The 13,579-nt window shown below is 39.5% G+C and overlaps 1 protein-coding gene across 1 annotated transcript in view; it reads right to left on the bottom strand.

Annotated features, from left to right (window-relative positions):
• Nucleotides 1-13,579, bottom strand: part of mei1 (meiotic double-stranded break formation protein 1) — a 174,931-nt gene that overhangs the window by 55,241 nt on the left and 106,111 nt on the right. Inside the window, exons 16-17 of the mRNA XM_087978115.1 lie at nucleotides 6,654-6,917; nucleotides 1,180-1,348 (exon numbers count right to left, since the gene is read on the bottom strand). Of these exons, the coding sequence (XP_087834241.1) occupies nucleotides 1,180-1,348; nucleotides 6,654-6,917 (433 nt within the window). The remainder of the gene's footprint in view (nucleotides 1-1,179; nucleotides 1,349-6,653; nucleotides 6,918-13,579) is intronic.

Raw genomic sequence — 13,579 nt, 5'->3', positions numbered from 1 at the left:
TGGTAAGTAATCAGGTCCTTAGAGGTAGTGGAGGGAGTCACAGCCGAGCCTGCAGGTGTGTTCAATGCTTCTGGCAGGAGTTCTCAGTGTTAGGATATTTTCGATCCTTTGCCATGCTTTGTCATCTCCAGGAGAAAGTGAGGTCTGCAGATGCTGGAGATCAGAGCTGGAAATGTGTTGCTGGAAAAGCGCAGCAGGTCAGGCAGCATCCAGGGAACAGGAGAATCGACGTTTCGGGCATAAGCCCTTCTTCAGGCCCTTTGTCATCTCCACTCAACAAAACACGGTAAGTAACGATTCTATAGCTCTTTTAGAGTTGGATTTTAAGTAGATAACTTAGGTGGAGTGGGCAGAGCACTACTTTGCCTGTGCTGTGATGCAGAGCTCAGCAAAGCAGACTATTCAGATCGCTGCCATTGGATTCCCCCAAAATATAAACTTTAATTTGAATTCTGACAATAATGTAATAATTTAATATGGTCCATATTATTTGACATAAATCTTTTGGCGTTATTATATGTCCAAAAATGAGTAACATTGACAGTTACCATTGATATAACAAGTATAACATGAATAGCTAAAAATATATTTTACACTACATTTTTCAAATTATATTCAGATCATGCATTATTCAACACTGAATTAATTACTTTTATTCCCTTCTGCTTTTGATTCATAAGTTCCCAAACTGACCAAGCTCCCTAACTTTCCAGATCAAAGGTCTTTCTCAAGGAGTTCTTTCAAGGCCTTCCTTCCAGTAAATGAGCAAGGAAACCTTCTCTGCTCATATGTAGCCTCAGACAATCCTTTCCATTAACTTGCTACCAATTAATTAAAATCTTGTGAAATAGATGCATTTGAATGTTTAATCTGACGACTGGTTTAATGTAAGTTTTAATTCAACAATAACTGAAAGGTAATTGACTAAAACATTCTTAATGAATAGGCAAGAGTTAAAGGTTACTATTCATACATATAGACTCACAAACACTTAGCACTGGCCTATACCTGTGTTTACCTATTATTTACTTATCTATGCTATTTAACTGTGTGATCTGCCTGTATTGCTCGCAATAAAAAGCTTTTCATTGTGCCTTGGTACACGTGACAATAAATTCAATTCAATTCAATTTAATATCTGACTTACCTTCCAGAACCCGTACATCTGTTGTGGCTTACCTTTGGAAGGCTGTGCATTGTTTTCTATTGTGAACTTTTGTAATATTTGCAACAGTAGCGGTCGAAGTAGGTCAGAAGTCAGAACAATATTGCCACTACTCCTCAGGAAAAATTTCAGTGTCACCAATGCTTTGTAAGCCAATTCCATTTCTTCAATGTGGACCATATCCTATCATAAAAGATATAATGTAATGATTTGAACTGAATACTTGTTGTAACTTGAAAAATTGTGACATGTTTTTCTCAATCCAATCTTCTATATAATTTCAATGAAAAGCATTAATGTTGAATCTTAGTGAATCATTCATGGATAGGCACAGTGGATTAAATCTTGTATGCTATGTCATAATTACAGCAATGTACAAAATATCCAGCTTGTGTTGCAATGTAAAAACTCTTACCAATTAGATTAGTTGCTCTCAGACATCATTGAATTGAGTCACTTATGATTATATATTCAGGACATAATTTGTACCATTGGTACTAAAGAAAGCAATATGCAGATTTTAATGTGTTTGACAGAGATCCCACCCAGTTGTTATAAAACTGGTGATAATCCTGTGCTCTTTCTCCCTAGCAGTTCCTATGGACTTAGCTCGACACTGTTGGGCTTCCCACGCTCCAGTAAGTCAGTAATCTCACCTAAGAACTGCTAGTCAGAGCAGCTAAAATGATTGTAACAAAATCAGCCAGCTGGACCTCATAGAATATCAGTTCCTTGATTGGACCAGATTAACAGTTTCAATCAGGGAGCCCTGGCTGACAGATAAAAAGAGGAGGGTCAGAGATTCTGGTACTCTGGTAGCTGACTCTGAAGAGCCAACACTATAGGCAAGGGCTGTTCATGTGTAAATAAAGGGTGACTTAGTGATGGGATACAGGCTTCTGTGGAGTTATTTCACTGGCGGCGAGAGTAAAACACCATCCTGAAGAAAACCGCATCTAACAGTTGTCTAAGTATTGGGATAAGCAATTCTAACATCATGCCTTTGTTTGAGAAGCTTGACTCATTCAACCCTACTATCTAAGACTCGGCCTATTATGTGAAAAGATTTTGTTATTCTTTCCAGGCAAATGGCATTGTGACAGATGAAAAGCAATAAGCGATTCCCCTGAAAGCAATGCAGCCACAGCCTTTTCAATTATTAGGAGGCTAACTTTCCCTAAGGTACCAAATACTAAAACCTTTCAAGAATTGATGGACATAGTTAAGGAATATTACGACCCAAGCATCCTCTAATTTACTCTCATATTTACTCTGCAATCTGAGAACTGAGGACTCCATATTGGGATTTTTGACTGCTGACAGAAGACAATGACGACTGGTTTAACCTTTAATGGATGTTTAGAGACAGTTTGGTATGTGGGATTAATGTATAACCATGCAAAAGTGCCCAGTAGCTAAAGCCCAATTGGACTTCAAACAGACACTGCAACTGGCTTGATCATTGGAAAATGTGGCAAGAGTTCCAGGGTATTCCAATGGATACCTTTGCCAGTCTGACTGAGCTTGGGAAACACCACTTGAGTAAAGGCAATTGCATGGTCTCACTCAGGACATATCCTGTTCAGAGGGACTCTAGGTCAGCACACAGCAAAGCCCCAAAACAAAGCCAAGATTTAATGAAAGTTAAAATTTTCTTCAGGATCCTGGCTGATAAACAATCATAGTTGCATCTGGTATGTGGACTCGAGACAGCCAAAGAATCCTACTAGACTTAAATGAGTAAGATAATTCTGGTATCCAAGGAGAGTTTCCAGAGAATTCATATCCTGGAAAGTCTGAGTAAGAGAAATCATAGCCTAGTATCCAGGAGAGTGCGTACCCTAGAAAGTCCACTTACATCTGGTTTGGAACAGTTAAATTGCTTAGCTACATCCAAGTCAGAACCAACCAAAATAAACATCTGGCTAAATGGTCATTTGGTTCTAATGGCGGTCAATATCAAGTGTGTTTGCACAAGACCTTGGCTAGGCCAAGAACATATACCAGGGAACCTTTATAGATTAAAGCTACAACTTCAGTTCTGGTCTAGTATGAACAGTAGCTGGTGCAATTACCATTGATTGTAGTAAAAGACTTGAGCCTGAGCTTGATGGGGCAAAATTGGTTGAGAGAGGTTCACCATGATTGGCTCAACATTTTTCAATTAGGAAATGGCTGCTTAAGTGCAGTCCTAATTAAATACCTGGAAGTCTTTCAGGAAGGTGTGGGGACAATCAAAGGAGCCATGGCCATCCTGCATGTTGACCAGGAAGTAATTCTATGATTCTGCAAGGCCCACTCAGTGTCATTTGCCTCACTAGCAAAAGTAGAGGCAGTGAGCAGAAGGCTGAGAAGTAAAGGTATTATCAAACCAGTCCAAATTGTGGAATGGGCAGCATAGGTCAAACCAATTTTGAAGCCCGACAGGTCGGTTCGCTTTTTTGCAGATCTTAAACAAATGATAAAACTATCTTTTGCAACTGGATAAATATTTAATCAATTGGATAGAGGATTTACATGAAAAGCTGACCATGGGGCTTTCCTTCATGAAGCTGGACATGAGCCACACTTACTTGCAATTGTATCTAGACTAGGATTCCCATAAGTATGCTACAAATAATACCCATAAGGGCTTGTACCAATATATGAGCCTGGTGTTCAGTGTATTGTCAGCCTGTTCAATTTTGCAGCAGACGATGGAGAACATTTTGCAAGGTCTACCTCAGGTTGCCATTTATCTAGGTGACATTCTAATAACATGGTAAACTCATAAAGAATGTATAGAGAACTTACTTATAGTCCTAAATCATTTTTCCAAGGCGGTTGTAAGTCTTAGAAAGGAAAAAGGTGTTCCGGGCCCACAAGTGGCCTACTTGGGCTATCGTCAACAAGATCAGGTTACACCCGTTGGAAGATAAAGTGAGAGCGATCATAGGTGCCACAGTTCCCATATTTGTACTGGAGTTTAGGTTTATCCTTTGGCTGGTAAATTATTTTGGAAAGTTCATACATAACTTGGCCTCCATCCTGGTACTTCTGTATCAATTCCTAAAAAATAGTTGTGTAGCTAAGCCATAGCCTTCGGGGAAGTGAAGAAAAATCCTCTCCGGTGTTAGCACACTATGATCCCAAGCGAGATTTGGTATTGACATGTGATGCCTCCCTATATGGCATTGGTGGTATCACCTCATAATTGGCCCAATGGAGAGGAACGCCCAATAGCATATGCATCCAGGACTTTAGCTAATGCCGAGTATAAATTCGCACAGATGGAGAAAAAAGGATTGGTGGTCATAGTCGAAGTCAGGACGTTCCACTAATACCTTGAAAACTCGTGATTGACATGGACCACAAACTCCGGTTTGGCCTGCTTGAAGAGGGCAAGGCAGTGCCATCCATAGCTTTAGTCCCGCATTCAGCAGTGGGCTCTAATACGACGTGCTTCTAATTATAAGTTAGAATACAGTCCAGGAGGATGCATTAAACCACCTGCAGATGCATTGAACCACCTCTCATTAGCAGATACACCAGTGGTGGTACCCCAACGGAACAGTCTGTAACAATATTAAATTTCCTGGACGTGCTCTCAATATCAGCTGACAATATCAGAGTTCGGCCAGAAGTTATTGATGGTGACCAGGACTGGACAAAGACATGGCCATGTTGGTGGACAGTGCTCAGAGTGCCAATAAGGACAAAACTTACAGCAGCAACTCCCCCACATCGCTGGAAATGGCCGGGTAAACCTTAGGCTTAACTGCATGTCTATTATGCAGGTCCTCTCATGGGCTCAATGTTTTTAGTCATTGTACACACCCATGTAAAGTGGTTGAAGGTGCATAAGGTCCATTTGTCAAACATGGGAACAATAACAGAAAAACTGCATACATCTTTTTCAACACATGGAGTCCGGAAAGTATTGGTCACAGATAATGGGCCATCATTTACCAGTAGAGTGAGATAGTGAGAGAGAGAGAGAGAGAGAGAGAGAGAGAGAAGTGTGCCCTGCCCCTAGGAACAGTCAGAAAGGCTACTGGAACCTGTGGGTTTATCCTCTCCATCAAGCATGGATGAGTCATCTGAATTAGAGATGTAGCTACCTCAACACCTTTGCTGCCTGAAGAGGAATGCAATTCTGACTACTAGCGCAAGAGGTAAGTTTCTATACATTACACATCACCTGCATCGGAAGCCAAGTCAAAGGAACCAGATCCAGTGCTAAAATGTCTTATAAGGCTGTGCAAGAAAAAGCACCGGCCTTTGTCCTCAGACTCAGAGAGGGAGGGATGTAATGTGATTGTAATGGGGTCAGCCAGTTGGACCTCATAGTATTTGAGTTCGCTGATTGGGTCTCATCAGGGAGCCCTGCCTTAAAGATAAAAAGAGGAGGGACAGAAATTCTAGCACTCTGACAGCGGACTCTGAAGAGGCAATATGAAAGGTAAGGACTGTTCATGTGTAAATAAAGGGTGACTTGGCGACAGGATACTGGCCTCTGTGGAGTTACTTCAGCAGCCATTGTGGCTATTGAACACACTTGGGGTTACCTTGAGGATCACCCATGGATCTTTAAAAAGACATATGGTGGTTCCCCTTATAGGCTGCAGATAAACCTAGCAGGATTTGATTTGATTTATTATTGTTACATGTACCCACATATAGGGGAAAAGTTTTGTTTTGTGTGCAGTATAAGCAGATCATATTTTACGAGCATCATAGGATTAAACAGAGCAGGGAATTCAAAGATAGCCAGATCAACATTAGATTTGAAATCTGAGAGGTTCATTCAGAAGTCTAATAACAGCGGGCAAGAAGCTGTTTTTAAACCTGTGGTCAAGTGACTTTCTCCAAATCTTGAGTCTCACCATCCTGCACCCAGATTCCACTGCTTCATGGAGGTCATGCCAATATACCTAAGGATCTATAGACCAAGAATCAGCCTATTTAGTTACATGAGGATGCTAGGTAGTTGTTATCCTTGAATCAAGGGACAATAGATGACAAACAATAAGGAACAATTTTATGGAGTAGTATTGGTAAGCTCCTCACACTCACTTCTACTGAAGCCACCAGTGCAATGACGGACAACAGTATGCAGCAGGATAGCTCAAGGACCGACAGAGAAGACTCAAGGACTGTCATTAAGAGCTTATGGGTTCTTGGACGTGAACTGGAAATCCTGATTGAGCAGACTGGAGTAAGGAAGGAGCTCTGTGATGGTAAAGGTTCACAAGTAGAATTGCCTTTCTGATCTCACTGTGAGTTAATGTGATTTTAGTTCCTATCTGATATTGGATTTGTCCAGAAATCATAATCCTGATTGTAACTCAGTTACACTTACATCTGAATATTCAGGCACGCAAAAACAAACAAGGGATTCTGTGGCAGTGTAATTTATTATACCAAACATTAGTTTTAAGCTTGTGGCCATGTAAAAGTATTTTTAATTTTCACCTAATTAGCAGTAATTACATGGAATATTATTTACCAGCAGAATAAGGAGTACATTGGGATTTCCTTGGATAATAGTCATCATGCAATTGGCGTCACTCTGCAGATTAGGAACCAGATTTTCATCCTCAAAACAGCTGATATCAACATGAGCAAACCAGCACTTCAAGACAAAGTGACCAAATCTATCTGTCAACTCTGGGTAGTGGAAAAAGAACATCAGCACTAGAGGGTGGCAACTATATACAGAGGAGAAATTGGATATGCCATCCAGGAGATTACAAATGGAGTTCAATGACACCTAAAAGATATAGAAAATAGATTAGAATTATTTGATAATTTATGTATCTCAAATAATGAATTTCCATTTATCATACTGCACAACTATGTTAGATTATTAATTTAGCATCCCACTAAGGACAGTTTTATTTGGTAGGATCGTTCAGTAAGAACACTGTTCAATCTGCCAAATTCATTTTGCAGTGGACTCCTATATTTGGCAGATTATGTTGTATTTTGTCTGTCATCCTGGACTAGGTTGAACCCGGCTTCTAAAGCTGAAACAGCATGTTAATTCAATTCAATACCCAGATAATGTTTTTTACAATAATGGAGGGATTTTAGCAACAAAACAAGAACATTTTAGTTTCAAGAAGAGACAAAAGTTTGTTCAGAATCTTGACCCAAATTCTTCTCCATCCTGTCTGCTAATTGGCCAAGAGCTTTTTCGTTATTAGACTTTTCAAATGTGGCTATCGTTAGAATCTTTGCTGATTTTTCAGAGAAGGAAATAAGAAAGAAGGATAAATCCTACTATTAGATTTAAAAAGTTCAGAGACATTAGCGAATTCAGTCACCGTACTTTCATATCTGGAGAAAAACCAACAGACTTTACAAAGATACTCTTAGATGTATCACATTAGCCAAACATGACTTGGATGTAGATTATGCAGATCCAATAAAACAAAACCCATATCAATTAAACCCAGAGAAACAAGCCAAAGTAACAAAAGAAATGTAATACATGTTGGGGAATCAACTGATTGAACCAAGTCAGAGAAATTTGAGTTCTCCTGTCCTATTGGTTTCTAAACCAGATAATTCAATTAGATTGTGAGTAGTCTATGGGAAAGTAAATACAGATTCATACCCTGTTCCCAGACTACTGCATAGATAGGGAGCAGTAAGACATTCTTCTCTAAAATTGGCTTGTTAAAAGGATACTGGCAAGTACAATTGAAGAGAGCTAACAAAATGTCACATTTGTCACATGTGGAGGATTGTACCAATGGCAGGTGATGGTATTAGGATTTAAGAGCGCCTCAGGCACATCTCAATTATTAATGAACAGTCATAGCTGAAGTGTATAACTGTGTAGTTTACTTGGATAATAGTGTAGTACAATCTAGCAAAAAGTGAATTTGCAAAAGCCAAGGTGATACACTTGAGACATGCTCCAATACTTGCAAGTTTATGTTTGACATGGGAACTTTGAAACTGTGGTTTTTGATGAAAATTTTAAAATAGGCCTGACAGGTTGGTCAGATTGAGTTTAAATCTGCAGCCATTTAACACAAAAAATGTGCATATATTCAGGAAAGAAAATGAAATTGCTGATGCCTTATCCTGAATGTAAAATATTATAAATTTGAAAGCATGATCAAGAAGTTGAATGCGATTAAGAATCTAGTGGAGGAAGAATGAACAGCTGTCAGTTTTGTGTTTTGTTTGTCATTTAAGTGTTACTAGTCTTGTCACAGTTAAAATTCACACAACACCAGGTTATAGTCCAACAAGTTTATTTAGAAGCACTAGCTTTCGTGGCACTGCCTCTTCATCAGGTGGTTGTGGAACAGGACCATAAGACACAGAATTTATAGCAAAAAAGTGTCATGGAGCTGTAATGATATATTAAACAAATTTAGATTAAGTCTTTCATCTTTTAGAATGGGATGTACTAGTTTTGGCTCTTTAATATGTAAATCCCAGAACTCCTTTTAAGTTACATTCTCATAAATTCATGTAAGATTCTGTAAGTCCCACTTTCGAAATAGAACCAGTCTGACTCAACATCGGGACACAGACAGACTTTAACCTCACACCTTTAATGTATTCTCTGAGCTGAGATGGTATCTATTGTTAGAAAAGCTGAAGCAGCGCCTCAAAAGCTGCTGCTTCCAAATAACCTGGTGTTTTGTGGTTTTTAATTTTGTCCACCCCAGTCCAACGCTGGCACCTCCAAATCATAACTTTGTTATAAAATCCATTTTTTTTTAGAAAACAGTATTTCTTGTTTTGAGGGTGAAGGCATTTCAGAGCCCTTGCTAATTTTTCATTTTATTGCTTAATCAATTTTGGTTTGCAGCAATGAACTGGGAACTGTGAACTATAGTCAACCTTTGGACTGTGGTAACAATTTATGCAAAAAGGAAAACAGACTGAACAAGCTTTTGTTTATTTGAAAGGTCAGGCCAGAAAATTAATAGCAAACTGATTCCTGATCAAAAGATTCTGCTGATGCTTCATCACCAGGGAAGAGCATTATGTTTAAACAGATAGCAGAAGTTGACTATTAACAAGGTCAGTATCTTGGAACTGGTTCCAACAAGATTTGAAAAGATGTTATGCTTAAGCAGATGGTTGATGCTGAATGGTAAATGGAGCCTTGTGGAGGATATAGTCAGTCTGTTGGAAGTGTAAAGGGTTTGAACTGGGTTTTGCACTGTGTTTTCTGTGGAAAGGTATTCTGGTTGTTGATGCCACAGCATGAAGATCTGAAAGTGCTCTGCCTAACCTCCCATTAGCAGCTATTAAAAACTTTGATCATAGAAAATTAAGACAAGTACTATATTACTGCCTTCATCTGAGCAACCTGTAATCAACATCTTCAGAAAACCAACCAAGAAATCACAATGTATGGCTGTGGAACAACACATCATGGAAACCACTCAAGTAATCTGGCCAGTTTTGTTATTTTATTTATCCTGTAATTGTGTTTGTTTGTGGGTTTTTTTGGGAATGGGGCTGAAAACAAAGGCTTTTAAGTTTAAAGCATAGACTAATTAGATTGTTATTGTTTAATTTTGCTATATTAAAGATATAAGCTACAATCAAAAATTGATTATTCACAAAATCTGGAACTGATTATTCAGAAATCTGGTTAGGAACCATTAAGGTTAGTTTTGAGGGTCTTGAAGGTTTTAATTTTATTGTATTGTGAACACAGAAGTGGAAAGGCTGATTTGGTTCAGCTGACTGTCTCCATGATTAGGCAAGCAGGGGGATGGAAGAATGCGGTGAGTGAGGCAGCATAAGGAGGTGGCAAAGTCAACATTTCGGGCATAACCCTTCTTCAGGTCCTGAAATTATACCCGAAACGTTGACTTCTCCACTGCCTGATGCTGCCTGGCTTGCTATGTTCTTCCAGCCTGCTACTTGTCTACTTTGGATTCCAGCATGTGCAGTTTGGCATGCCTGTCTGGGATCGGGAATTCCCATACTCTAAACTCCTCCCACAATCCTAACAATCTTTAAAATGCCTCAGAATTATTTCTCAACATCACCTCCTAAGGCCTCCTACTCAACCTACCAATCCTCTCCCCAAAAAGAAAGACTGGAGCCTTAGCGTTTGTTCTCAGTCCCCTGATTCCACTCGCACAAAACCTCAATTCTCAACTTTCCTCCCAAGCCTCCAATTTCATATTTGCACCCTGCCTAGCTAAAGGCCTCCAATCTTCTGTTACTTCCTTAAACCAAGACTGCTCACCTCCACCCTCCACCCATTTCCCAGTAACCTCAGTATCAGCAGTGACCCCATCAGGTTAGATTCCAGGTAGGGAACCAGTTGGTGACACAGTAAACTTTCTGATAGAGTCATAGTCAAGACAGAGTTAAAACTCTACAGGATACAGAGGTATCCTAATCTCTAAGCTCATGTGCCTGACTGACACTCCCCTCTCCACCAGGTGTGTTGATTTAAGCTGAAATTCAGGCCAATAGATGCTCTGCAATTGAAAATATTAAACTTAGAGAAGAACCAATTTTTGTATACTAAAGGTATTAAGAGACATGGAGAAAATAAGGAAAGATGAGGTAAAACTGCCATGGTCATATCCAATGGCAGGGGTGTTTTTAGCACCAAATAACCAATCTTGTTCCTATTTTGTATCTTCTCATTATCAGTGTTGCTCCAAACACCATTGGCATTTCCTCACTTAATTGACATTAAACAGCGATAGTTGATTAAAAGAGGAAGAACCAAGTTAAAAATCACTATACTGGCATACTGTACAACAACATTTTACTATGATGTTTTAAAAAGCAAACAGCTGCTTTTCAAAGGTGACTAACAACCAACTGTCCAGACATTCTATTGAAAAAGAAAGTGTAAATTGAGATTTGGAGCTGCATGTGGAAGACAAACAGACAATTAAATGCATGTGAATTACAGTTTGTACCATAATGGAAACATAAGCCAATGGGATACAAAGGAGTGGGTACAAATGGTTCAGCAGTAAAGACATCGGCATCATTCCTTCAATTTAAAATTCTCATGTTTGTGTTTGAATCCCTATACTGTTTTCTAACTTTGACTGTTTCATGCAATGTCCTCTTCTTTAGCCCCATCTTTGATGGCTGTATCTTCACCTGCCTAGGCCCACACTGCATAGTTAATTTTCTATGAAACACTTTAACTATATCACATTCCATCCTTCAAATGGCTCCTTAAATTCCACTTATATGAATAAGCTTTAGTCACTCTACATAATATCTTCTGCTTATTGTTAATATTTCTTCCATATGGTCTTCAGAAGCACATTGGAATGTTTTATCTGTTTCTCTCCACAGATTCTGCCTAACCTGCTGAATGTTTCCCTCAGCAGTTTCTGTTTTTGTTACTCTTATGCAAATTATTGTGGAGGAGCAAGAGGCAACAATGAAAGGGAAGGTGAAGAGCAGGAATTATGACAGCAAGACAGTGACAGGTTAAGATGATAACATAATGCTGGGCGAGAGAAAAAAAAAGGTGAGGGATGGTGGTAAGAGTTAAGGGAGAGAAAGGGTAACAGTAGCAGAAGGGAGAGCTGAAGAGAAAAGAACCTAGGTAAAGCAACAGAATAGTGAATAGAGATGAATTGAGGGAAAGGTTCACAGTGGTTAAGCAAGGGTAAAGGTAAGTGAAAGTAAAAATAAACAGTAAGGGGAGAGGAATTAAATACAGACATTGGAGATGTGGAAAGGGCACAGGAAAAGGATAGCAAAAGATCAAAGGGAAAAGCAAATGCAAGAGATAGTGGCAATGAGAATTATAGATGGCAAGATGTACAAGGAAACCAAAAACAGAAGCAGCAAATAAGATAAGATGCAGCATTGGGAAAACTAACCAATAATACAGATGACAAAAGAGATCCAGGTTCACTATATACACAGCATTCCTCGGGATCATTGCATGATAAAAATTGCACCACGTGCAGATTGGATAAATCACATTTGCTAAGGTAGCCTTCAAAATGAGTTCGAAGAATGCATTCTGGACAGGTAGATCGATATGTTCGGGAACAACAAGGGAACAGGCATTTTTAGACCTGACAATATATAGTGAAACTGGAATAATTAATGACCCCATAGCAGAGGATTTTCTAGGCTAGAGTAATCATAACACAATAATATTTCACAACTTGAGCCCAAAACTAAAATTTTAAACTTTAAAAAGGTAATCACAAAAGTATGGAGACAGAGTTGGCTGTAGTGGACTGGGGAAATGGGTTTAAAAGGTTAAGACAATAAGTAAGTAATGGCACTTCCAATACTTAGGGAGTGTCCTGTTGGCCAAGGGTGAAGAGATTGCCAAAGAGATCCAGCACTGCTTGTAGTATGCTAGTGCAGCCTTCAGCCACCTGAGGAAAAGGTATTTGAAGATAATGACATCAGGTCCGAGACCAAGATCATGGTTTACAGTGCTGTGGTGGTCCCCATCCTCCTGTATGGCTCTGAGATGTGTACTGTCTACAGCAGACACCTCAAGACACTGGAGCAGTGCAAGATCCTATGAATCCACTGGGAAGAAAGACATACCAACATCAGCCTCCTTATCCAGGCCAACATTCCCAGCACCAAGGTACTGACCACCCTTGATCAACTACAATGAGTTGGGCATATCATCCGCATCTAATCCCAGCTTCAAAATGGCAGGCAAGCCCCAGATGGATGGAGGAAATGCTTCAATTATACCCTCAAAGCCTCGTTGGCGAAGTGCAGCATTCCAACAGACATTGGGAATCATTAGCCCAAGACTATCCAAAATGAAGGTGAATCCGAGAAAGCAAATCCGAGTAGGCATCAAGCACCTCAAGACCTGCCATTGGGAAAGAGCGGAAGCCAGATGAAAACAGCAAAAGGAGCCTGTTGCCATACCAACACCCCATCCACCCCCTTGTGTGACCACCTTCTACCCCAATGTAACAGAGCCTGTGGTAGCCGGATCAAGATGTACAGCCATCTACGGACTGTCGCGAGAGTGGAAGAGAGTCATCCTCATTTGCGAATGACTGCCGATGATGATGATATTTGAATGAATAATCCATACCACTTTTCAAAAATAAAATACACAATCAATAGAATGAAAGAGTCTCTAGAAGGATGCAACATCTGTGGCTAAGGATGTTCAGCAAGTTATGAAATTGAAAGAAAAGGCATATTATATTGCAATGACTTGTGGGAGGTCAGAAGACTAGAAAAATTTTAGAAACAGCAAAATGATGACTAAAGAATAATAAATAGGGAGGAATTAGAATTTGAAATCAGAGTTCAGCCACCAATAAAAATAAAAGCAGCAACACATTTTACATGTATATAAGACGGAAGAAAGCAGCTTAAATATGAGTTAGTGCCTTGGAAGTAAAGGGATTGGTTTCAATGCATTCTCTGCCTAACCTACAGTTTCCACCATCTCTTTAAATTCAG

The sequence above is a fragment of the Chiloscyllium plagiosum genome, unplaced genomic scaffold (assembly GCF_037043375.1).
Source record: "Chiloscyllium plagiosum isolate Xiang-an unplaced genomic scaffold, Cpla_swu_hap1 HiC_scaffold_33, whole genome shotgun sequence".
NCBI classification, from domain to species: domain Eukaryota; kingdom Metazoa; phylum Chordata; class Chondrichthyes; order Orectolobiformes; family Hemiscylliidae; genus Chiloscyllium; species Chiloscyllium plagiosum.
The sequence above is the reverse complement of the archived record's forward strand: the minus strand, read 5'-3'. Positions and strand labels throughout refer to the sequence as shown.